The sequence below is a fragment of the Lutra lutra genome, chromosome 12 (assembly GCF_902655055.1).
Source record: "Lutra lutra chromosome 12, mLutLut1.2, whole genome shotgun sequence".
Taxonomy (NCBI): domain Eukaryota; kingdom Metazoa; phylum Chordata; class Mammalia; order Carnivora; family Mustelidae; genus Lutra; species Lutra lutra.
Window position 1 is genome coordinate 44,147,731 of NC_062289.1, and position 16,005 is coordinate 44,163,735.

General features: G+C 40.8%; 1 protein-coding gene across 1 annotated transcript in view; it reads left to right on the forward strand.

The window, feature by feature from the left end:
* Positions 1 to 16,005, forward strand: part of CDH2 (cadherin 2) — a 213,997-nt gene that overhangs the window by 20,039 nt on the left and 177,953 nt on the right. Inside the window, exon 2 of the mRNA XM_047697406.1 lies at positions 8,209 to 8,320. Coding sequence (XP_047553362.1) covers positions 8,209 to 8,320 — 112 coding nt within the window. The remainder of the gene's footprint in view (positions 1 to 8,208; positions 8,321 to 16,005) is intronic.

Consider the following 16,005-nt stretch of genomic DNA (forward strand, 5'->3'; position numbering starts at 1 on the left):
CTCTGTCTCTCTCTTTCTTCCTCCCTCTTTCCTTCCCTCCCTCCCTCCCTCCCTTCCTTCCTCTTTCTTTCTTTCCTTCTTTCTTTCTTTCTTTCTAGATTTTACTTATTTATTTGCTAGAGAGAATGAGCACACTCAGGGAGAGTAGCAGGCAGAGGTAGAAGCAAGCTTCCCACTGAGCAGGGAGCCCGACATGGGGCTCCATCCTAGGACCCTGGGATTAACCAACCAAGCCACCCACGTGTCCCTCCACCTGTTTTCTTTTGCACCCGAATGCATTTTTGTCACTTGGTTGTTGTTGTTTTCTTCCCCCTCCATCCCTACTCCCGCCTCCCCCCCCCCCCCCCGGAATTCCTACTTTATAAGATGCTTTAAAAATATTTCTCAGGTACTCATGTAGCAAAGTGATAAAAGTCTTCATAACAGAAAAAAACAACAGTATCATAATCATAGCTACCCCTGGTCTTGTGGTGAATCAGGTATTCTCTTTAAGGCCTTTATCTGCTTCACAGCCATCCGGTGAGGCTGGCACTCGATCAGTGAGCATAGTAGTGCGTGGTTATCTAGAAGGAACCCGAGGTGCAGGTGAACTTCTGCAGCTTCTGAAGCTCACACAGGGCACACAGGGAGTGGAGACAGGGTTTAAACCTCAGTAGGTTTGCTCCAGAGTCTTGAGTCTTAACCGCTATGCACATTACTGCCTTTATTTCCATACAGAGTAAGAGACACACATAAAGAAAAAGGAAGTTTCCAGCTTTGTCGACTGCATTAGATAATCTACTTCACAGAACTTAAATGATTACTAGATTCTGACCATAGACTATCTGGAAGGGGGAAAAAAAATGAAGAGATTGATGCTTTGGGGGAAAACGTCCAATTGATTAAATTTGATAAGCAAGAGAGCCTAGGTTTTAGTTAGGCAGTCTTCAGAGCCAGAAAGAAAAGATAAAGATTCTATTAGCGTTGGGCTGCTTTCGGATGTGCAATTTTTAGCCAATAATCATAGATAATCTCGATCAGGAAGAAGATGGAGAGGCCAGGAGCCTGAACGTCCACTGTGGCTTCAGTAGAATATTTTAAAGCTTGGATTTAGGAGTGATTTGGAGGAAATTGGAAAGCGGAGCCAGTGACCGAGGAGGACTATAAAAAAGAATCACGATAACGGGGACCTGAAAGAGTAGTGGACTCGGCGCTTCCCAGCTCACAGTATTGAGACTACAGAAGAAATTCTAAGGGGAACAAAAGTGACGTCATTGGGAGTTCAGGACTGGAACAGATAGACTAATCCTAACAGGCAAGCAGTCCTCCTCAACTCCTATTACACTCTTGTCCTTTCTAGACAAGGAGGTCGATCTTCAGCCTGGAAAGAGTAGAGCAAATACTTGTAAGAGGAAATTGAATCTCAAGATAGGGGAACTGGTCGTGTGAAGTCGCGGGGCGGCTCTGAATGAGTTCCGCTCCTCCGGCCAGCATGAATTTCATCCTAGTGGGCCAAACGGACTTTTGCTGCCTGCTTGTAATCTTGGAAGAACCGTGGAGACGGATCAGGGATGGGATCATGCCCGATTAAGAGCAAAGCCAGAAGCAAAATCAAGAAAGCGTCGTTTTCAGAGAAAAGAATAGAGAGCCCCATGCCGACCTGGGGCAAAATTCTGGAACCGGTAATGACAAAAGGATGGCTTGCAGATTCAATTTTCACATGCACACGGTAGCTAGGAGACAGCATGGGATTGTTAAAACCAGGGAAAATAATTGTTTCTTTATTGCTGTTTGTTGCTAGGTTCTCGGACTCTGAAGGCTAGGGCACGCAGGTGGGCTGTGCCTGGAGTCCGGAGAGGTTTCAGGAGAGAGATGGGGGCTGGCTGTGTGGCCACCCTGTGCTGTGGAGGCACTTGTTAAGTGTACCGGTTTATCTACCACATGTCTTGAAATTCTGTTTTAGTGGTTCATGACTTAGTTCCAAGAATCTGGATTATAGACCAGGGTTCCAGATTCCTTGCTATACTGGAGCAAGTATGGGAACCGCTGAGCTGTAGGAGCCATGCGGGGGTTGGCTTTATCTTGTCATCATAGTGTTAAAACTATTACTGACAGCTGATGCATTGGAGAACCACATGCCAGACACTATCCCAAGTGCTGTACACATATGATCTCATTTAATCTTAACCCCCGCTGGGTGGGTGTTATCTCTATTGTACGTATCTACTGTACATATTGTACAGATGGGGAACTGTGACGTCTCTGAAGTCTCACAGACAGTAACTAATGGGGTGGGATTCAAACTACGGAAGTCTGGCACTTTGAAAATCTGAGCTCTGCACCACTCAGCAGATAGCCCCTCTTTTTTTTTTTTTTTTTTTTAAGATTTTATTTATTTGTCAGAGAGACAGAGAGAGAGCACAAGCAGAGGGAGCATCAGGCAGAGGGAGAAGCAGAATCCCCGCTGAGCAGGGAGCCCGAGGCAGGACTCAACCCCAAGACCCTGGGATCATGACCTGAGCCGAGGGTGGATGCCTGACCAACTGAACCCCCCAGACTCCCACCAGATAGCCCCTCTTAAAAGCCCGCCTTAGGGCTCCAGGTTGGAGGGAAGGGTGATGTCTGGGCATGTGTCCCAACCTGTCTTTAGTATCTGAGTAGGATCTTTATGAAGACATTGGGGTATCTCAGGCCTTCTTGATGCAGAGAGCTGGAGGGGTGGGGAAATGACTAAATCTAGGTGGAATAATTATTTTATCACGATCAAATCTGGTAAGGTTACATGTAAATTGCTGCCTCTCGGGGCCCCAAATCAGCAGCAGATACTGGAAGCCATGATTTAATAGTTTTCTGGTTAAAAAGATCAGGGGTTGTTTGGGTTGTCTACCAGCTCAATATAAATCAACAAGCCTTTGTCTGTGCTGCACCTTTGCCCTGGAATGCCCTTTTCCACTTCCTCCTCTTTCTCCTGGCAAATTTTTAATCATCTTTAAAGACAGAGCCTAAATGTCACTTCGGCTATGGAGTCTTCTTTGATTTCTACAGGCAGATTTATCATCCCATTCTTTCTGCTTTTTTAGCACTTTGTTCCTGGTGTTATCATTTTGCGATTATCTTTCTTAGTTTGTGCCACCCAAGTTCACAGTCACTCAGCTGGAAACGTGGGGGAGAGCATGCTTCCCTTCCTCCCTCCCTTCCACTCCAAAGAATCCCTGCCCTCACTAAGCCTCTCAGTTTTAACTGTCTGCATGCTGATACAATCTGCCCCTTCCTTCTTCCTGCATCCCCTGTCTGATTCAAGTCTGTGTCCTGACTTGTACCCCAGCTGTCACTTGTCACCGTCATCCCCCCCCAACATCTTCCCACGAAGCATCAGAGACTTCTATATCAAATGCAATCTGCCTGTGCTTAAAATCTGTGCCCGAGTCCCCATAGACAACAGGATAACCCCAAGCCCCTCACCATTTATGATCTAACCCTGTCTAACTCTCCATCCTCAACTTTTAACTTCCTGCCTTGCTTCTTGGACTCCAGTGACACTGAACTCATTGTAATTCTCCAGGCAGTCTGCTGTTTCTTGCCGCCTTGTTCCAACCCAACACTGACCGCCTGGGATGGCTTCCCACTCCTGGGTTCTTTGTGGGAGGCCCCTGAACCCCTGCCCTGGGTTCTGTCGGTCTCTACCTCCTGGTCGTCACTTTCTATTGCAATCACTTCTTTATTTTGTACTTGCATTAAGCCTTGAACTTCTTAAAGACAGTGAGGGTGTCTGGTTGTGTTTCCATTGGCAAATGCATACTCAGTACAAGTTTCTGGAAGGAATTGTGTTGTAATTATTTGTTCTGCTTGGAAAGGCTGTAGGGTTAGCATCTTGCCTCTTCCTCTTCCTGGATGTGGGTCTTGAGTATTTTACCACTCTGAGTGAGACCTGTTTGCTCATTTGTAAAATGAGGATAATTTCAACCCCCGCCCCCACAAGGGGCTCTTATGAGAATCAGGTGAGATAGTAATGTTTATAAATCTTAACATGCCATTCCAGGGATCACGGACTACAGCCCTGATGCCCATTTTTGTATGGCCAAGAATGTTTTTTTCACATTTTTAAATGTTTATAGAAAGTTAGAAGAAAATATTTTTGCCACTCAAAAATTAAATGACATTCAAATTTCAGTGTCTATAAAGTTTTATTTGAATGAACAGAGCCGAGTTCATTCCTTTCCCATTGTCTATTAGGGCTTTGGCATTGCAGCCGCTAAGTTCGGTCATTTCAGCAGAGTTACTGTGGCTTGTTGAACCTCAAATATTTACTATCTGGCCCCTTAGAGAAAAATGTTTGCTGACCCCTGCCTTGTTCAAATATTAGGAAAATGCATATGATTCACAGCTGCCTCCTTGTACCACAGAGTACTTTTTGAGGGGAAGGTTTCTCTCTTTGAACTTTTGGAGCCTCATCCTGGGTCGGGCAGAGTGATCTGTCGACCTTGGGGCAAGCCACAGGCTTTGGTTTTCTGAAAACGAGGATGTCCCAATAAGGGTATGAAGGACAGTTTGAAAAGTTAGTGAACTCCCCACTATGGGGGGAGGGAGGTTAAAGGGTGGATGGACACCCAGTTACCATGAGTTGCTGAAGAACAAGGTGTTTCACTCTTGACCCTATTGACGCTTTGGGCTGAGTCATTCTCTGTCCTGTGCCTTGTGTGTTGAAGAGCAGAGACCCTGGCCTTCAGCTACCAAAGGCCAGTGGCACCCCCTTTCCCAGCGGCCACAACCAAAAATGTGTCCATACATTTAGTAATTTTTAGAGCCTGTTTTTAAGAAAACACATTATAGCATAACAGCATGTTATTCTATGAATCCATTTAGAAGAAGAATTTAGAACAATTTTAGCTGTTTAAAATGAGTCTGAAGGGGCGCCTGGGTGGCTGAGTGGGTTAAGCGTCTGCCTTCTGCTCAGCTCAGTGGGGAGTCCGCTTCTCCCTCTCTCCCTCCCTCTGACCCTCCCCCTGCTTATGCGCGCGCTCTCTCTCTCTCAAATAAATAAAATCTTTTTAAAAAAGAGTGTGAAAATATCGTAAAATAATATATGACCCCCATGAGTATTTAATATTGGTAGTCAGGATTTGCTAGAGATGTGCCGTGCAAACATGACTGCAGAAATTCTCACAGCCGCCTCACTCAGGTAGGCCCCTTTTCCTCAACGAGGAAGCTGAGCAGAGAGATTGAGCAAAGGGTAACCTGTTGCAGACTGAAATGACCTTCTCCGAAACAAGCTGGAGATGAAACTCAGGAGTGAACATACAGTGACTTCATTTGGCCTTGAAATTCCACTCTTGTGGGTCTGGATGAGGGGCATGTTCCTGGGGCTTCTCTCACCTTAAGGCGGATTTCCAGGAAAACTAGACAATAGCCATGTGGAGCTCAAGAAAAGGTTCCAGTTTTCCTCTAGTATTTAGACTTTGTGGATCTCTGGGTGCTTATCCAACAGCATGCTGCCCTAACCCGAATGTTGGAATGTGACCCAGGTTTAACGGCGTGCTGACCATTGTTTGCGTCTGCCCTGCTGCCCCTCCAGAGCTGTGCTCCCACTCGCCCTTGGCTGGAACCCTGCCACGGCCTCCTTCTGCAGAAGCCTGGACTGGAGGTGGGTGGGTGGTGGGCCGACTTATGACCGATCAGTGGGATGCAGAGTTACCACACATTGGTCCGTTTTGTCTGGTGCACTGGGGCGTTCCCTTCAGTTGTTTCGGTTAGCTCAAAGCAAAAGCTTTGACTTACTATTGAGTGCCTGCTCTTTGCCGGGCCCAGTGCAAATTCCTAGATATTTCCAGCTGGCAAGAATCGGAATAGCATCCAGTATCCCAAACTTGATGGGTGTTGGAAGCTCTCCTCCTTACTTCTCACTTAGTCCCTAATGTTTTCTTTCTTACTAGGAAATAATAGAGCATACAGGATAAATAGGGAATAATATTAATTTGCACCCATGTTCCTGTGCGTATCTTCACATTTTACTGAAAGAAGTGAGTTATTATGAATAAAATCAAAGCTGGCTGCCTGTACCACCCTCCTCGAGGCCTTTCGTATCTTGCCCCTCACCCCCCACCCCCTGGGGGCTAGCCGTTGTCCTCAGTTCTGTGTTTATCACTACCTTGGACATTTTGATATTCTTGCTTTATAAGTGTCAGTAACTTCACATCTTTTGTATTAAACTTTACATATACACATGGAGTACTAAATCATGCTTTTAAATTTTGTTTTGTTTTGTTTTGTTTTTGCAGTATTCATGCTATAGAGTGCTTTGTCTGTGGTCTGAGTTTGAAGTGTTGCATTAATAGATTTCTGAACTTAACCTAAGAAGAATAGTCTTCCCTGGGTGGATTTAGAATTAAATTTCTCTTGCAGTCTTGCATGAAAGTTAAAGAAACTGACTATTTGGAGACGTAACCCCATGGATGAACATAGCAGCAGTCATTCCATTCTAATGCTGTAGAGTGTTCTTTTTTTTTTTTTTTTTTTGGTGATGTGAATATTTTGGTGGCTGTTTAGGTAGTCTTCAGGCCCTGCTATTACAGTCATGCCGTGGTGGACACGAGAACATGCCCTCACTGTTGACTGCAGCACCCACAGGAGAGTTTCCACAGGAGTATACCTAGCACGTGGGCTGGGTATATTCCACATCTTTACAAGAATTTTCCAAACTGACTCCAGATGTGCCCTTACCAGCTCCATGAACATCTGTATGAGCGGGTTGGTTACTCCGGACCCTTGACCAGATGCAGTCCTCTCTTGCCCATTACAGACTTAAAACTATTTGCTAATTTGGAGGGTCTGAACTATTCTCTCACTGTTGCACCTAATGCTTTTTTTTTTTTTTTTTGAGATTAAAGACTATATAATATTTAACAAAGTTCAATTTGACTTTTTTCTTTATTTTCCCAGATCAGAAAAGAACGGTTTAAATATTAGATTAGCGTGGATTTTTATGACTTTAGTATTTGCACAACTTCTCATGCAGAATCCAGGTAGGCCTTTAATTATGAAGCTGTGAGGTTTGCTCTGACACCTACTTTCAGGTTTCTTTCTTTCTGGGACTTTGCGTCTTCCTTCCTCCCAGTATCTGATTCTCCTCCCCAGTGCAGACCACACCTCATGTTGTCCCTGAAGCTACTGCATTCCCTCTGGCAGCCCGGGTCCACTCCTCCTCCTCCTGTGTATGGATCCCCATCATGGTTAATGTAAACGCTGCATGAATTCTGTTGAGTGCTATGATGCTGTCAGTAGGGCCGGAAGATGTAGGGAAGCTGACTTGGGGTGGGGGTAAGGGCATAGCACTTGGTATGACTAAGTTACAACCGCACTGGGCAGTTAGTTGTGTATGTGATAATAGAGACAAAAATGGCAAGAGATGGGGCGCCTGGGTGGCTCAGTGAGTTAAAGCCTCTGCCTTTGGCTCAGGTCATGATCTCAGGGTGCTGGGATCAAGTCCCTGGGATCAAGCCCCGCATCCGGCTCTCTGCTCAGCGGCGAGCCTGCTTCCTCCTCTCTCTCTCTCTGCCTGCCTCTCTGCCTACTTGTGATCTCTGCCTGTCAAATAAATAAAATCTTTAAAAAAAAAAAGGCAAGAGAGACTTCCTAAGGGAACATAATTGTATACCTCTTTATTTATAATTTTAATGTGCCCCTGCCCTCCAAATTAGAGACATACAGACTTTTGATTGATTGGTTTTACTTGGTACAAAATACTCTATACCATGGAGTAAGTATATCGCAGTTTTGTCTTTTAATGAACCGGGTATATCGAAGCAAACTTCATAGCTGGAGACTGGATGAGAATGTAAAAATCTATATTCTTAACGTATACGCTTTTCTTGAAAAGTGAAGTTGGTGACGGTGATATGTGGATCCTGAAAACTAGTTGGCTGTCCCCTCCCCCAGATCCACTTTACCATTCTTCAGGGAAGATGCCCATTTTAATGGAAATGTGTGGTCTTTAGAAGAAACTAGAATGTGTATTATTTGGATTTTACTGGACAGGACAAGTGGGATTTGTTTCTTCTACTCCAGTTATCAAAAAGATTAACCCTTTGCCCTCTACATTCTAATTGTAACCGTTCGGAAACAAAGGGGTTGTTTGTACAAGATAGCTGAAAAATTGAGGCTTTATGCCAAGTGGAATGTTTCTCAGTTGAAGGAGGTAGCAATCATTGCACACATTTTTTTCTTGTGTTGCAGGCGTCTGTAGAGGCTTCTGGTGAGATCACATTATGCAAGACTGGATTTCCTGAAGATGTTTACAGTGCGGTCTTATCACAGGATGTGCATGAAGGACAGCCTCTTCTCAATGGTACTATCTCAAAAGATGTATTTGTCCATACAGTGTCTATGCTCTTGAAACAAATTAGCCGTTAAAAAGTCTCAAAATCATCTCTACTGTATAACAAGTAGGAATTTTTCACAATCGCTATAATGAGACTGTAGGGACTTTATTTTAGGATTACAGAAGAGCTTATGAATCTCTTATGTACATAATTGGAAGGCTCCTAATCTCTTGAAAACGTCAGATTTCTTTCATTTTTCATTTATAGTAGAAACTATTATGTAATTAATTTTTACCATTTTTCTGCTCACATTTTACTTATTTTGAAGGGTATGTGCCAAACATCTGATTCTAATGGTTTTAGAAATTATTTATAGCAAAAATCCACTTAGCATTTTGAATTAAGGAAATAAAGAAATTACTATAGTATTATCTTTGATAAAACCTGTCAAAGTTCTCTAACATTTAGCTAAATTATCATAAAGGCCTTAGCAGATTAAATCTTGAGGCAGGAGCATGAGATCCATATTTCTGTTATGACACTGCTCGTAGAAATTATTAGATCGCTAATTTAGCTGTTAACATATGTGAATTTCCAATATAGACATATCTATTGACATGTGGATCAAGTTCATTGTGGTAATCATGCCAGTATATCTAGGTAAAATCTGAAATAGAACTTGGAGTATCCTAAGCAAAATTGAAAGCCCCTTCCTTTGTCTCTAATAAAGAGATATATTTATTTGCCTTTAGGCAAATAAAATTTTGGTTAGTAATATTTTCATGGGCTTATTTATCATTACATAAAATGTCATTGAAATGTGAGAGCAAGAAGAATTGATTAGTGAGTTGTATTTAAATTGTTATTCCCCACAAATTGTGCATATCTCTAACGCTTTTTAGAGAGCTCCTTTTAGAAAATCCGTGCAGTCTCAACTAATTAATTTACACAGGGCTCTACCACACATTAAGTCCCTGCAACACTGACAAACCTTAGTGGTATAATACTTAAGAAGACCATAGACAGAGGACTTTGAAATGTAAATGGCCTCTTAGCTATGAAGGTTCTTTAGTGCAAGATTATCATTTTATTTTCATTTCTATTCTAATTGTGATTTGCTTACGCCTATGTATTCTTTCTGAAGTTGATTTTTTTTAAAGACACCTTTCTATCCTTGCCTTATTACATGGTATTTTAATGAGCAAATGTTAAATTAGTCTCTCTCCACACTGAATTGCTCATCTAGTGGGTGATGGTTGACATGATAAAGGTTTAATTCAAATCAAATCGCAAGTGTAGATTTTGAGTCTTGGAGTTCTTCTGCACGTTTGTCATTTTCTTTAAATCTGTGAATTATTATATGATGTCCTAGGACCTATGTGACCAGTAAATATTATTTGAATACTGAAAAAAAATGCATCAATGATGCTTTTCTAGAATAACTCAGAGAAAAAAATAATGTCAGTGGAATTATTGCATTTCTGCCATTTATTTCTGAGATTCATTTTTAAATGGATAAATCTTTCTCCCAGTCTCTTTTCCTAAAACCTTGTTGAAATTTGCTGGTTACAGATCAACACACGGTCTGTCATTAGAAACCACGGATTTAAGATGAAGTACATTGGCACGTTGGATGGTTTTGCAAACAAAAACTTGTTTTCTAACTATTAGATAATGCCGGTAAGAGTAGAAATTGGGCATAGTGGCTTGTCAGGGTGTTTTTAGTATAACCTAGAAGCTGGGATTTTGCTTGAGTTGTAAATGTGAAAGGTCGAAACTACTTTTGACTTTGTGCTCTCGCCATCATTGGGAGAAGTATATATCATAATCTCCAATAGAAATTACATGCATCAGTACGGCCAGTTGTTACCTTCTTTATCCTTAAGCTTTTTTTTTTTTTTCCCCTTTTCAAACTAATTCTCTCATGCCACACCATTATTTTTCTCTTTATCATTCATAGAATGTGTGAAAGGTCACCAGCATCTGAGAGCTTAAAGCATAAAGTTCAAAATATTGGTCAGTAGAAAAAGATGTTTTGGGGTGAGGAAGAAGACTTACACAGGCTTTTGAGAAATATCCATTTTTTACAAGAGTGTTGTCCCCAGTTGTGTTTCTTTGGGAGAATTGTTTTTTTAAAGGAGTCTACGTTTTTACCTGTTAAATCTTTCTGGAGTTCTTAGTACATCTATACACTGAACCCAAAGACCATGCCGGGACTGTGTTCATGAATTCTGGGCACTGCAGTAATTTCATTTACCTTGTATGTACTACGTCTGGAAGGGATCTGCTGCTAGACCTACCTTTTGTCAAGTTTTGTGATTTATGGTGTATAAGGAAAGAAGTAATTGGACTTAAGATATGTATTACAGTTCTCTAAATCATTTGCCTCATGGTAAGCCGTACTATATTCAAGTTTGCAGTAGAGTCTGAAAGCCTCCTGAAATCATAGCTCCTGACTCTTGATGCTTCCTCCGATTTCTCACTGATGACATTTGGGGAGAGGGGCATCCAGTCATATGTGTAGTATGGTTTCATAGCACAAACCCCTGGTGCACTAGTCTTTGCTCCAAACTCTGACATTTTGTTGTAGAGGTGTCTTGCATGATGATTATTTTTCGAACAATAAAACACCATAATCTTTGTGAAAAGTGATTGGAATGCATTAAGCATTAGATAGATATCCAGTTGGTATTGGTCATGTTAGTGAAGCACTATGTGGAAGAAGCAGAAAAATGTCAAAGCTGGGCTGTAGTGTGGAGACCATCCTTTCCTCCCACACACCTTTTGTGCTTTGCTGCTGTGATGAATTTCATAGGAAGAATGAACCCAGTGAGCTAGTTCCTTCCCTCCAGTTTCTCTTCCAGTTGTCATCGGTATGTCTTCTATAAAATCATAAAGAGGACAAATGTATTTTGTGATCAGCCTTTACATTTCGAGTGATAGCGTGTTGAATATTTCCACTCTTCTGAGAATAGTTCAGTATTAAAAAGTGGCCATGTAGACCTTCGTTCCATTTTGTTAGCAAAGCCAGATTTTGCTTAACTGGGCCTCTATTTTTGTACTTCCAGGTTGTTCCCAATTTTTCTCTCTTACATAGAGTGCTGCTATGGAGATGCTTTTTAAGAGAACTTTAATTTTTCTTCAGGGATATTTTTTAGGGGGATGTATACTGAAAAGTAGAATTACTAGGCCAAAGGGAATATAGACTATTGACAGTAATGTTTTTTTTTTTTTTTACATTTTTGTGGGACACTTCCTTCCAAGGCTAAACGTATGTTAGTTCTTTTCTACATCCTCAAGACCATTTAATTCTATAATATTTTTCATTTTCCTCTTTCCCCGGGAGTGAAAAACATTCCTTTTTTCTCCTGTGGTATTCTCTGCCTTTGCCTTTATAAGTTAGGATCAACTGTAATATGTTGAGGTACTCCTTTTTACCTTGCATTTGTCTGTTCTGTTTTAAAAGCATTTATTACCACTCCCCTCATTTTGTAGATGAGCAGACTGGAGCTCAGAATGAGATTATAGGCTTTTCCTGTGATTATACAGCTCTTTAGATGGTTAGCTGCAGATCTGGAGTTAGAATCCAGGTTTTCTGATTCCTAATTTAATCCCGATGACGGTGGTGATTAAAGAACAAAACAAAACATTATGGTATAATCCAGGGAAGAGTGAGAGCTAGTGAGAGCTAGCCTAACTGGCCAGGTGTCTTGTGACAAGTTCATCTTAGAGCTGGTCTTCCTTATTCCCACTTCACACCATGACTTGTGTGCTACTAGACATATTTGGGAATTGGTGACTATGGAGCAGCCAGAGCTCCCTGTAATTAAAAAAGACATTTCAATTACTGTCACCATTTGTATTTTGTGCCTACTTGTTTACAAGTAGCAAAATTTAGGGCTCTGCAAAGTAATATTTAGTCTTTAGTATTTAACCTCTACTCTGCTGAACTACAAAAATCTCTCATGGTAGCATCTTACCTGAAAATAAAATCACTGCAATCATAAATTTTCATTTTGCCACCAGCAGTGTCTCTGACACTATGAAATCACAGCCACACCGTGACATTGCAAAGAGCATCCAGGCTGTTTTTCGTGTGGATGTCAAGAGTGATTTTCCTGCGTGTTGCACATGGGTGGTCTACGTGCTTAGACATTTCACTAAGTAAACTCTTCCAACTCTGGTCGACATTAATAGCAACCTGCAATTACCAAGAACATTTTCAGTAAATCCATTTATACTCACCAACTCTGGGCAGGACATGATGACTATTTTCAACTGGAGGGAATTTGATTTAGATTAGTTTACTTACTGATTGAGGCTTGTCTGCATTAAGAAGCTCTGGGGAAGCTGTAGTGTACGGTATCTTTAGAGGAGAGTACGAAAATATTTTTTATCAGTTTAGCAGGACTTCACAACTGCACTATTTCTAAAAAAAATTTTTTTATTCACATATAATGTATTGTTTGCTTCAGGGGTATAGGTCTGTGCATCATCAGTCTTACACAATTCACAGCACTCCACATTGCACGTATCCTCTCCAGTGTCCATCACCCTGCCACCCTATCCCTCCCCTGCCCCACCCGCCCCCAGCAACCCTCAGTTTTTTTCCTGAGATTAAGAGTTTCTTATGGTTTGTCTCCCTGCACTACTTTTTTTAATGAGTACTCTTGTGTATGTGAATTGGAAAGCCATCCTTATTTTAAGTAGCTCGCTGTGTTCGAGGCTTGTATGGAATTGTTGTGAAAACCTTGGCTTTCTTTTCTTTTCTTTTTTTTTTATTATTCTGACTTTTTTTTTTTTTTTGGTACTGAATGTGTAAATGTTTTTAAATATTTGGAAGGTAGGTTTATAAATACCGTATTTATAAAGTTGGCTAGCCACTTGAACTTAATTGATTTCCAATGATTGTGGGAAAAGGCACTAGGTACTGAGATTGTTCTCTTGGATATTATGATAAGCTCTAAGGAGTTACAAATGTAATGCAGCGCTGTGGATTCTCAGGGGTGGAGACCTTGTTTTAATACTGCATGGCAGTTTTTTTTTTTTTTCTTTTTAAGAGCAATTAAGTATGTAATAAGATCAACATAAGAACTAAGAAATTTCATCCTTATTTTCATCATCTCATTTAGACTTTATTTAAAACTGGGAATTTTTTGTATCCCTTTTGATGTATTTTAGGCCCATCTTTCTTACTGCATTGCTGCAAACCAAGATAAGCCAGTTTGAGTGGTCACTTTTTTTTTTTTTTTTTTTTTTTTTTGGTCATTTTAGAGTTATTTATAGCCTTCAGTGATTTGGAGTAGCTGAGGCCTGCTCTCTCACAAGCTTGCAACCAGGTCTGTGTTAAAGAAAGTAAGTCACTGTTCACATAGGCAGACATATTAGCAAGCAGGCACCCAAGTGGTTTAAAATCTGACCTTTTAAGACCCAGAGAGGCCCTTTCTCAATGTCCCTTGGATTCTCTAGTAAAGGTCTAGTAGAGAATAGAAGAAAGACATAGTAAACACGTGAAATTTACTGTATGTTAGATGCTGTAAGTGCAGAAAACATGCAGAAAAAAATGTGCAGAAAAATAATGCAGAGAAGAGAAATAGGGAGAATGTGTCATTTTGCAGTTTAAATAGGATGCTTCGGGGAGGCGTCGTTGCATAGGAGATATTTGAGTAAGAACCAATGTTGGAGGAGATGGTCCAAGAGCCATACATATTTAGGGGAAGAGCATTCAAAATAGAGCAAACATCAAGTACAAGGGCCCCGAGGCAGAAGTGTGTTTGGAATGCTGGAAGAGCAGCAAGGACCCTGGTAGGATCTATGTGGGGAGAAGGGGCAGAGTAGTCAGGGATGAGGTCAGATGATGTTAGAGCAGTAATGGGCCACACTGTGTGGGGCCTGTAGACCACTCTAAGGACTTTGGGTTTTACTGTGAGGAGGTAAAAAGCTATTAGAGGGCCTTCAGCAGAGGAAAAACATGACTGACTGATAAAATAGCATCATCCTGGCTGTTGTGTTGAGAAAAAACAAAGGAGATAAGAGGGGATGAGGAGACCACTCAGGAGACTAGTGATAATGTCGGTGAGAGAAGATGGTGGCTTGGAAGAAAGCAATAGAGATAGGAGAAAAGGTTGGATTCTGAATATTTTAAAAAAATAAGTTATTGATGTGAAATTCACATAACATAAACTTAACCATTTTAGAGGGAAACATTCAATGGAATATACATTTCATTGTTTTACAGCCACCACCTCTGTCTAGTTTCAAATCATTTTGAGTCATTTTCATTACTTAAAAGTAAAACTCCTTATCCATTAAGCATTTTCTCCCAAATCTTTCTCTGCCACCCAGTCCCATAAACCTTTTGTATGTGGATTCTTTCACTTAGAGTCATGCTTTGGTGGTTCATCCCATTGTAGCCTGTGTCAGTACCTCATTCCTTATCATGGCCAAATAGTACTCCATTGTATGTATGTAAATATGTATATGGTTTGCAATTTGTCTGTAAACTATTTATTCATTCATTGGTTGATGGACATTTGGGATGTTTTCACCTCTTGGCTGTTGTGAATACAGCTCATATGAACATGTAGTATACATAGACTTTTCGAGTACTTGTTTTCATTTCTTTTGTACATACCTGGGAGTGGAATTGAGGGGTCATATGGTAATTCTGAATTTAACTCTTTGAGGAACTACCAAACTGTTTTGCACAGCAGCTGAACCATTTTGCATGCCCAGTGGCAATATACAGGGATTCCACTTTCTCCATATCCTCACTAAAACTTGTTATTTTGATGGTAGCCATCCTACTGGCTACAAAATGGTACCACTTTGGTTTTGATTTACATTTCCCTAATGAGTGCTGATATTGAGTATCTTTTCATATGTGTCATTTGTGTCTCCTCTGGAGAAATGTCTGTTCAAGTTCTTTGCCCATTTTTAAATTGGAATGTTTTTTTCTTTTTTTTTTGTCTTTCAGTTGTCAGAGTTCCTTATATAGTCTGGATATTAGACCCTTAACAGATACATGATTAGCAAACATTTTTTTCCCAGTTTCTAGGTTGTCTTTTCACCGTCTTGGCAATGTCCATTTAGTCACAAAAGTTTTTAACTTTAAGGAAGTCCAGTTTACCTATTTTTTAAATCTTGTTGCTCTTGCATTTGGTGTCTTAAGAATCCATTGCAGAATCCAAGCTCATAAAGATTTCTCTGTTGTTTTCTTCAAAGATTTTTATAGTTTTAGTTCTTAGGTGTAAGCCATAGACCCATTTTGAGTTAATTTTTGTGTGTGGTGTGAGCTAGAAGTCCTAGTTTATTCTCTGAATCTCTTGACAGTAGAACTGACAGGATTTGATGGCTTGAATGGATAGTGTATAAACAGAAGTCAAGAATGACTCTGATAATTTTGTCTGAACCCTGGGAAGGATGTTAGTCACTGACATGTGGAAATCAGGAACTTGGTGTGACTATGTGGAGAAGAATATCAGAGATGTCAAAGGGACATTTGAATGAAGGTTTGGGGTTCAGTGAAGTAAACTGATCTGCAGAATGGGAAGTACTAAGTGTATAAATAGTTAAGTAGAACCAAGACTCAGGCTGAAGTCACTAAGGAGTCCAGTGAGAGGAGGAGAAAACCAACGAGAAAGTAAATAAATGGTTTTGAATCAAGAATTTGAGCACTCCAGTGTTAGGAAGTCAGGATTAAGAGAAGGAG